This window comes from Mastomys coucha, unplaced genomic scaffold, assembly GCF_008632895.1.
Source record: "Mastomys coucha isolate ucsf_1 unplaced genomic scaffold, UCSF_Mcou_1 pScaffold18, whole genome shotgun sequence".
In the NCBI taxonomy this organism is placed as follows: domain Eukaryota; kingdom Metazoa; phylum Chordata; class Mammalia; order Rodentia; family Muridae; genus Mastomys; species Mastomys coucha.
In genome coordinates, this window is record NW_022196900.1 from 97,634,689 (window position 1) to 97,644,371 (window position 9,683).

General features: G+C 52.3%; 1 protein-coding gene across 7 annotated transcripts in view; it reads right to left on the bottom strand.

The window, feature by feature from the left end:
- The window catches only part of Crocc (ciliary rootlet coiled-coil, rootletin), a 43,354-nt gene extending 34,886 nt beyond the window's left edge, over window positions 1-8,468 (bottom strand). For 2 of the 7 annotated variants that reach the window (XM_031379307.1, XM_031379304.1), the window contains exons 1-4: window positions 8,251-8,365; window positions 5,883-6,016; window positions 3,749-3,829; window positions 861-1,019 (exon numbers count right to left, since the gene is read on the bottom strand). In XM_031379307.1, coding sequence (XP_031235167.1) covers window positions 861-1,019; window positions 3,749-3,827 — 238 coding nt within the window. In that variant the 5' untranslated portion in view covers window positions 3,828-3,829; window positions 5,883-6,016; window positions 8,251-8,365. Of the gene's footprint in view, window positions 1-860; window positions 1,020-1,415; window positions 1,554-3,748; window positions 3,830-3,899; window positions 3,930-5,882; window positions 6,017-8,250; window positions 8,366-8,413 lie in introns of those variants that run through there. The other 5 variants (XM_031379305.1, XM_031379310.1, XM_031379309.1 and 2 more) reach the window with 5 other exon arrangements.
- Window positions 8,469-9,683: the final 1,215 nt, after the last annotated feature.

Consider the following 9,683-nt stretch of genomic DNA (forward strand, 5'->3'; position numbering starts at 1 on the left):
CAGCCCCGCTTGATGTGGAGTCTGAGCCAGATGACAGCAGCCATACTGCTGCCAGTACTCCAGCACTCCCCGCCACTAATGAACCAGCTGGCCTTCCGTCCAGGCATTCAGGCTGCACCCCAGGAGGACCTGTGGCCCTCAGCTTTGGTGCCCAAGTCATTAAGGCCTCTCTAAGAAACTGGTCTGAGCTGCCCCCCACCCCCAACCCTACGCCAAATCTTCGCCTCAGACAGCTCACACCATCCCCAGTAGGAAATTCAGTATCTAGTATTCAAATCCGAAGCAGTGAGTAGAGAGGGTGAGCCCGCCCTCTCTAGCCTGTGCCACACGGGGATAAACAAGTGTATTGCATCTCAGCCTCCGTCTGCTCTGCTGTAAAGTAGATCCCTCCGTCACAGAGCTATGCTGTCTCCCTAGGGGCTGGGGCTGAGAACATGGATCAGTGTGGAAGGGCACTTGCTACATACGCAAGCATGAGTATCTAAGTTCAAATCCCAGCACCCATGTAAAAAGCTGGGCATGGCCCCACGGGCACCTGTAACCCAAAAGCTACTCGGGAAAGAGCCGGGAAAAATCAGCAGGACGTGCTGGCTGGCAGCCTAGCTCCAGGCTGTGCGAGACCCTGAGGTAAGAGAAGAGGTGGAGGGCACCAGAGCGCTTCTTTGTCATCCTTATGCTCACAGGAAATGTATCTGTACACATGTGTGCAGAAGCCACACATCACACATCACAAACCTGCAGGCGCGCGCGCGCGCGCACACACACACACACACACACACACAGCACAGCACTACACTACACAGCGCCATCTGTGTCATTGTTGCTGAGAAGGGAAAAGGTCCTGAACAGGGAGGTGGTACCTGGGGACTCAGGCCGGGAGAGGTTGCTGGTGATGATCTCTCTGACACAGACAGGCAGGCTGGCTCCCTGGAAGTCCTGGGCTGGGTTCTGCACACTCGGGCTCTTCTCTTGGTCTGGTCCCAGGACACAGCTCTCCAGGGTCTGTGAGAAGAGAGACCCTAGACCCCTGACTTCCTAGCCTGAGAGTTGGGCAAATCCTATGGCCCAAGTCCTAGAGAAACTAGGAAACAAGGGTAAGTTGCAGAGAGCGCCTGCTAGGAGTCTATCCTAGCTCTGTGCCTCAGGTAGGACCTGAAGGGCAGAGAAGGTAGGGAAGATCTTGCTGTGCCAGAGGCCAGTAATCCCTAAAGTCCATAAGAGGCCCTTCCCCCACTACTATGCACTGGGATTAAGGAGTCCTAGCACTGGCCTGTATGGCCGGGACCTGCAAACTGCAACCCCTGCACGCTTGCCCACACTCCCTCTGCTCACCGCCTCTCACCACTCCTATATATACGGTCAGTCATTCTGCCTTGCCTGCCCTGGACAGGGTGGACACAGCCCTCAGGACCCACCTGGATCACAATCTCCAGTGCCAGCTGAGCCTGCAGGGACTCTGCCAGCCCCAGGCTCATGGAGGGGGTCTGTGGGTACTCCACAGCCCCCCTCCTCAAAGTACGAAGGTTGAAGGTCGTCTCAGCTACACGCACCAACGCACTAACACACCAACGCCAGGCTGCTGGGCTGAGCAGCCCAGCAGATTAAGCTTAAATCTGATGGTGCCCCCACGTGACTATGCAGGGGGTGGGGAGAGATTCAGATGGGAGAGGAGGGGGAAGAACAGCAGGAAGCAGAGGTGCATGAGAAAGGCCCAGCCAGCACTCAGGGAGAAAGAGCAAAGGAGCAGGAGAATGTGAATGGAAGGGGTCAATATCCCCCACCCCCTCCCCAGGCTGAGGGCCTGGCAGCCTTACAAGCCCAGCTGCCCGAGCCAGGAAAGGCCAGAGTCCCTAGTTTATGGAGCTTCTTTCCTGACCCGGAACGGGCTCACGGCTCACTTGGTTTGCTCAGAACTCATTTGCAGCCTGCTGTTGGGCAGATAGATGCTTGGCGCTACAGGTTGGAAGCAAAGAAAGCAGGAGCTCAGACAAGACTAGGCACTGAGCCCCTCCAAGCCCCACCCCTGGCTGTGTCCCAGCATCCTCCTGTGTAAGAGCTGGAACTATTGATGCTCCCATTGGGCTGCCTGGGAGCAAGGCATCCGCCAGTCACCAGCAGACAATAGGGTGCCAGTTCACCCAGTGAACACTGGCTAAATATTGTCTTCACTCAGTGGAAAACCCAACGTGCCGAGTCCCTGGGCTCCAAATTCCAAGAGCAGTTTCCCTCACTGCAGGAAGGAGGCTGTGTGGCACAGTAGTAAGGACCTGGAGTTGCTGGCTTGCCATGTATTAACAGTATGGGCCTGAATAAATTACCTCTCCTGGCCTCAGTTTCCTTATTTGTAAACAAGAACGGGGTCTTTGTGGGAATTAAAATGGCTGAAAGCGGGGAGGGATTCAGAAGCACACAAGGTAAGGTTGAGCGCACAGTAGCTCACTTCAGTACTACCTGCTGCCTTCTACTCTCCAGGTCCCAGAGTTTTAGGGCGTGTCAAGTTCATCTAATCCTCATTCATATTCGCCCATTTCTGGATGAACAAAATGAGGCTCAGAGGGGTAGAAGTCTCACCTATTCAAAGTGGCATGCTATGGAGAAGTGTAGGCCTGAAGCTCTTGCTTCTTACGTTAAGCAGACTCCCCAAAATGCCTAAAGGGCAAAGCCAGGCCCCTTGATCTTCAAGACCTGCTGCCGTATCCAAGTCAGACCCAAGGATGCGCTGTAGGCGCTGCATACATGCACTTCAATCCAGACAGGATCTCTCCTTCCCAAGTAAGGAATCCGTACCGCAAATGCAAAGAATGCACACCTAGCCAAGAAGGCAGATGCCACCACACTGCTATGGAGCTCTGGAGGCTACCAAGGAGAGAGCAGCGCAGGGAGAAGGGGAGAGAGGACGGTTTACTGGGGAGTTGTACAGACAGGCTGAAGAGAGGACAAGCTAGACACAAGTGAAGATAGACAAGCCAGAGACTGGGAAGGAGCCAGAAGATTAGAACAGATTGCCAGAGTTAGTATGACACCAAGCAGAGCAATTCAGTCAGAAGCTGAAAGAAGCCAGTTTGAACCAGTCAGTGTGGAGAGAAGTGTTTCGAGCCAGAACAGCTGACCAACCATCCAGAGTTCAGAAAGAGCTAGAAAGGGTGGGCTTATTCAGCAGTAAGTCTCAGAGGCGGAGAACATTCTAGGCCAGATGAGATTGTACAGAGGCTAGAAGCTTCCAGGACTAGGCCTAGGTTAGCAGACAGAGGCGGTAGGCCTTGAAGACAGTTGGATCAGGAGAACAAAAGGTACATTTGTCCCTCCCAAACTCTTGATGAAACGTGGTCCCCAATGTAAATGTTGAGGTGATGCCCCTTTAAGAGGGGCACTGTTCTCAACACTGTAGTTATATCACAAGTATGGGCTGAAGCAGGCATAGTGGCTCAGGTCTGTAATCCAAGCACTTGGGAAATAAAGGCAGAAGAACTTTGTGTTTGAAGCCAATCTTGGCTACATTTTTTGGGGGTGGGGGGAAGGATTTCAAGACAGGGTTTCTCTGTGTAGCCCTGGCTGTCCTGGAACTCACTCTGTAGACCAGGCTAGCCTTGAACTCAAATCCGCCTGCCCCTGCCTCCCAAGGCTGGGATTAAAGGCGAGCGACACCACCGCCCGGCCAATCCTAGTTACATTAAGAGAGATAGATAATGCAGTACTTAAGAACCTGGCTGCTTCTGCAAACGTCCTGGGCTTGGTTGCTAGAACCCACCTAACAACAGTTCCAGGCAGTCTCCAATGCCTTCTTCTGGTCTCTGCAGGCACCGGGCATGCATACGGTTTGCAGACATACCTGCAAGCAACACTTATGCATAAAACAAGATAATCTAAAGATGGCGTGCTTCAGCAGGCCAAGCACTTACCACAAAAGCATGAGGCCTGGCGTTCTGATCCCTGGCACCTATGTAATAAAGGGTGTGCTGGATAGTTTTATGTCAACTTGATACAAGCTAGAGTTAGCTGAAAGGAGATCACTTCAAATGAGAAGATGGCTCCAGAAAATCTGTCTGTAGGGCATTTTCTTAATTAGTGATTTATGGGGGAGGGCCCAACCCATTGTGGGTGGTACCAGCCCTGGGTTGGTGGTCCTGGGGTCTATAAGAAAGCTGGCTGAGCAAGCCATGATGAGCAAGCCAATAAGCAGCACCCTTCCATGGCCTCTGCATCAGCTCTTGCCTCCAAGTTCCTGCCCTGTGTGAGTTCCTGTCCTGACTTCCTTCAGTGATGAACAGTGATGTGGAAGTCTGAGTCAGATTAACCCTTTCCTCCCCAAGTCGCTCTGGTTGTGGTGTTTCATCACAGCACAGTAACTATGGTAACTGTAACTAAGCTACTGGGTATGTCTGCCCACCTCTAATCCCAGCTCTCAGGAGGCAGAGGCAGAGAGATCAAACTAGATCAGCTGAATCCCTGTCCTTGGTTCAGTGGGAGACCCTGCCTCAGTATGTTAAAAAGAGAGCGACTGAGGAAGACATCTGACATCAACCTCTGATGCACACATATGTACACCCACATATATGTGAACACACATGCACACATGTATGTACTGCACAGACACGCGCACATGTAAATAACAATGTAAGGTGGCTGTTGAAGGTTGAGCTCCCTACCCCCCCAAAAAAAGAAGAAAGAGAAGAAAAAAAAAGGTTGAGCCCAACCCTCTACTCTCTTTCTGGCTTGTCTTCTGTCTTCCCACAGCATTAAGGCTCCCACTGAGCCCCTATCCTTCAGCATCATGAATTAATGAACTTTTTCTTTTGTAAGTTACCTAATCTTAGGGCTGGAGACCTGGCTCAGTGGTTAGAGCGCTTGCTGCTCTTGCAGGGGACCTGGCCTCTGTTTCCAGCACTTACATGGTAATTCTAGTTCCGGGGAATCTGACGTCCTCTGCTAGCCTCCATTGGTCACAGGCACACATATAACACACATACATACATGCAGGCAAACACTCATACAAGTAAAATAAAAATAAATATAACAAAACTATCCGGTTTTAGGTACTCTGCACAGCAACAAAAAGGAACTCAGACAGCAGTGACAGCAGTGACACAGCAGTGACGGCAGTGATGGCAGTGACAGCAGTGACACAGCAGTGACAGCAGTGACAAGCAGTGACTAGCTTGACTCTGGACTGTGACAGCAGTGATAGCAGTGACTAGCTTGACCCTGGACTGTGACAGCAGTGACTCGCTTCACTCTCGATGGTGACAGCAGTGACTAGCTTGACTCTGGACCGTGTGACAACAGTGACTAGCTTCACTCTGGACCATGTGACAGCAGTGACTAGCTTCACTCTGGACCATGTGACAGCAGTGACTAGCTTCACTCTGACGGTGACAGCAGTGACTAGCTTGACTCTGGACGGTGACAGCAGTGACTAGCTTGACTCTGGACGGTGACAGCAGTGACTAGCTTGACTCTTATCTTGGCCAAGCTTCCTGCTGGGCTTTGTCACCTTATACAAGTGCTTCACACCTCTGCCCCGAGTCTGTTTTCTTTTCTGTAGGATGGGATGCTAAGGGTGCCTGTTTCTCCCAGGAGGGTGAAATAAACTGTGCACCTGGACACACCAGCCAGAAACCATGTCCAGATATGGTCACGTGATCGAGTTCTTCCAGATGTGTCACTTTGGAGTAACAGGTAAAATCTTCCCAGGGGGAACTGCCTCCCCAACTGGAAGGACATAACTCTGGGGTCCCAGAGGGTACCAGAACCACAGGCTGGAAGGCTTTAGGTCCTAGGCTCACCGCACAGAAAGAGACCTGCCAAACACCCAGTGGGAAGCCATTTGTAAACCAGCCTTGTGTTAGGTTTGAGGATCACAGGATTCCATGAGCTAGCATTACCTTAAGTCCCCCTGCAGTTAACAGGGACAGGTGCTCCTGCTGTTGCTGCTGTAGTAATCACCCCATCCTTTGTGATCTCTGGTTCTTCCTGGTGACTAGTCTGCACGCCTCACCTCCTGACTCTTAGCCACTGTCTGTGGGGACAAGGAGATCCTTTGAGCTCATTCCCCTACCCACTCTTGCTGGAACTTCAAACCTATTTACCATACCTTGCCAAAAAAAAAAAGGCTCCTCAGAGATTACTCAAGAGTCCCAAACATACCAGTTTTTCCTACCACTTACCCCCCATTTTCCCTGGTGGCTGACCAAAAATTATAACGAAAATATTGAACCAACCCACCCCACCTCATCCGAAGGTACAGGTCTACACACTTCACAGTTGGTGACGTACAGCTCAGTGAACGTAAATAATTTGTTCACACTCACCAATTCTGAGGAGTTGAAGCCACAGCTGAGACTCAGGTCAGCCTGGTCTAAGTTGTTTTGTTTTACTTTGGTTTTTCCAGACAGGGTCTTAAGTATCCCAGGATCACATCCTTCCTCCACTATCCGAGGTTGGGATTATGGGTGTATAGCACCATACCCGGCTCTTTCAGTGCTGGGGAACTCAGGGTTTGTGCTATCAGGCAAGCTACACCCCCAGCCCTTCTATTTCAAAGTTTTAGATAGTAACAGCAACAACTGACATTATGTAGCCCTTGCTATGTGCCAGGCACATCCTGGTCTCTAATGTATATTATATAAGCCACTGCTTCACATGAACTGCTAAAATGGCCCCTTAGGGTCTCCTCCTTCCTCTCTGCTCTTCCAACCCTATTCTACTCCACACAGTGAGATCCTGTCGTCTCTGCTCAAAGCTCCCCACCTGACCCAGCCTGAAAAGCCTACTGGGCCTTGAGCCTGGCCCCAGCCTATGTGTCTCACCTCAATTCCTTCTCTTCTCTGACGACTACTCATCACACTGGGCTTGATTCTTCAAACACACCATCCACACCCCCACCACACACCTCTGAGCCTGCCATCCTCTCGGCCTAAGACCCTCTCTTTCTTCCTCTTTGTACAAGCAGAAGTAAGAGCTACCTGGAGATCAGAGCTAGCTTGGTCCTCCCAGTTAAAGTAGTCCTTGCTGGTAGTGATTCACTGCTTACATCGCTATCTCTACGGAGAGCAGGGGGCAAGTCATCTTTGTGCGTCACCACTTCTGTGGTGCCTAGGGCCCGAAGCTCTACACACAGTTGTTGAATGAATGAATGAATGAATGAACGAACGAATGAATAAATACCAAGGAGAGCCACAATACAGGCTAACCACCTCTAATCTGAAAACCTAACACTTCCAAGTCAATTCCACAAGTGGCCCATACCTAACTTTCTGTGACAAACCACAGTACATCAAAGATGTGTAAAGCTACTGCAGACTATGTGGCTAAGTGAAGTAAGATGCTCAGGTGCATTTTGTTTGGGTTTGGGTTCTGTCCCCGCCCCAAATCTTTGTATGTATGTGTAAATATCTAAAATAAATGTTTTAAATGAAGAACTCCTGGGATACTTAACCTGAACAGGAAATAAATGGGAGGGAGAATAAATGCCCTTGACTTTGGCTGTGGGCTGCATAAATCTCAGCCAGGGGTCACAAGACACCAGTAAATCCATGTCCAGCACTAGGGGTTGGGAAGGGTGCCAGGCCAGGCAGTGCCCCCTAGAAGGGTTAAGGGTGCCTATTCTCAGAGGGCCCACTCAATTGCATCTGGGGAGGGGAGGAGCTAATGAAGAAAATGAGTATTTGGCAGTCTCCCCAAGGCGCCATAGCCTGTGCTAGTCTTTAGAGCTACTTGTGAACTCAACAGGAAAACAGGAAATCTGAAGCAGACAACACTTGAGGGTCGGTCTCAACTTTTCCGACAAGTCCAGTTCCCAGGGGACTGGATAGATCTGGGGTGGGGAAACATATATCCCCTTCTGACTTGGGTTTGCAAGAAGCCTGGGAGGGCTCTCCAAATGCCAGTTCCAGAGCTGCTGGCTGGACCTATCCTGAAAACCCTAGGTGGAGGCACAAATCTCTGCACAAGCTCCTGTGGCCTCGCCATTCTGGAACGCTCAGTAATCGCGCGGGACCTCAATTTGCTGGTATGCACTATGGAGAGCCTTCCCCCCCCCCCCCCGAGATCGGCTAAAGGGAAGAGGAAGAGCATCCCACCGAGGGACGCAGGACCGAGCCTAGCAGTCAGGAGACCGCAGGCAGCGGCGCGCAGCTGCCGGTGACGGTCCTCCCAGAGGGCTACCTGCAGGGGAGTCAGGGCACCCCAAGGAGAGGCTGCTTAGGCCGCAGGCCCCGGGCCCCAGAAGGGGAGACTCCAATGGGGACGTACCGATGTTGTGTACCCTTCCCGCCTAGACCTGGCCAAGCCAAGTCCGAAAGGGGTCGTCGGGGCGCTGGGAGCCCCCAGGACACCCACACCACGCCAGAACGCCTCCTAAGTCTGGCGCACCCGCCCCGTCCCCGCCCCGCGCACGCGCGCGGGAGCCTCCTACCTTCGCGGTTCTCCGCCAAGACCGAGAAGGCACAGCCGGGGGCGGGGCGTGTGCTCCGGGGGCGGGGCCAAAGGCGTGGCGACGTAGAAGGTGGAGTTAGAATGGCGGGAGGGCTCGACCAAAGAGAAAGGCCTCCGCGGGCGCAGGGTTCGGGGCGGAGACTTAGGAGACTGCTCCAACGGGCGAGGGCGGGACCGAGGCAGAGTGAGCGCCTCCTGACGGAGAAAGGCAGGTAAGACGGAGCATGCGCTTTTCACAGTGAAGAAAAACGCTCCGCCAAAGGGGGTGTGGCCTAACTGTGGGCGTGGCTCCGTTGAGGGGGCGTGTCCTCGACGAAGGAACGCGCCCGCGGGGTGGGAAAAGCACTACGGGGCAGGGCTCAGCAGGGGCGGGGCTCAGCAGGGGCGGGGGCGGGGCCGAGGCGTAGCGAGCCGGGTGGAGCTCAGGAAGGCCCTCCTCCTGCAAGGGGCGAGGAAGACTGGCTGTTTTCGCCCCCTCTGCTCTTTCTTCCTGCTGCTCTGGACTTCCCAGCAGTGGGACCGTCTGAGACTTCCGTAGGGCGGGAAGCGTCCAAGCTGTAGAGCTTTACTGCCCTATGGTCGCTAAGCCTCTTGGTTCTGGACGAAGATGGCGGCGACCCAGGTGGTGGCTATCTCCTTCCGGCCCTCAGTCACAGAAGCTCTGCTTTAAAAATCTAACCTACGGAAGAATGCTTTCCTGGTGGTAGAGCTCTCCTTGATGTATTCTGCTGAGCACCCTGCCCTTGATTTGTTCACTTGTAAAATGGTGGTGCAGACAGGACAGAGAGTTGGCTTAGGAGTTAAGAGCCCTTGTTATTCTTGCAGAGGACTCCTAGCCCCCACATATGGATAGGCAAAATAGTCACATAAAATAATTATTAAAATCTTATTTCTAAAAATGGTGGTGACCTTTGTTACCATATCATTCTGCAAGCTCGTCTGTCTGATCTTCTAAATGGAATAAACCAGAGAACCAGACCTCTGCACAGCTGCATGCAGGAAACCTGCCCTTGTCTTCAGAAATAGTTCCTTGGTTCTACTTTGGCCCTAGAGTTGAAGGACAGGTATTTGGCTTGAAAAGGCACCTTTATCATAACGGATTTGAATTTGGAGGGGGGGGAGTACTCAGAAAGCTTGTTTTCAAAATGGCTCATGCACTCAAGGGAAAGGCAGGCAGATCTGCGTTTGAGGCCAGCCTGGTCTACAGAGTGAGTTCCAGAACAGCCAGGGCTATGTAGAAAGACCAGGTC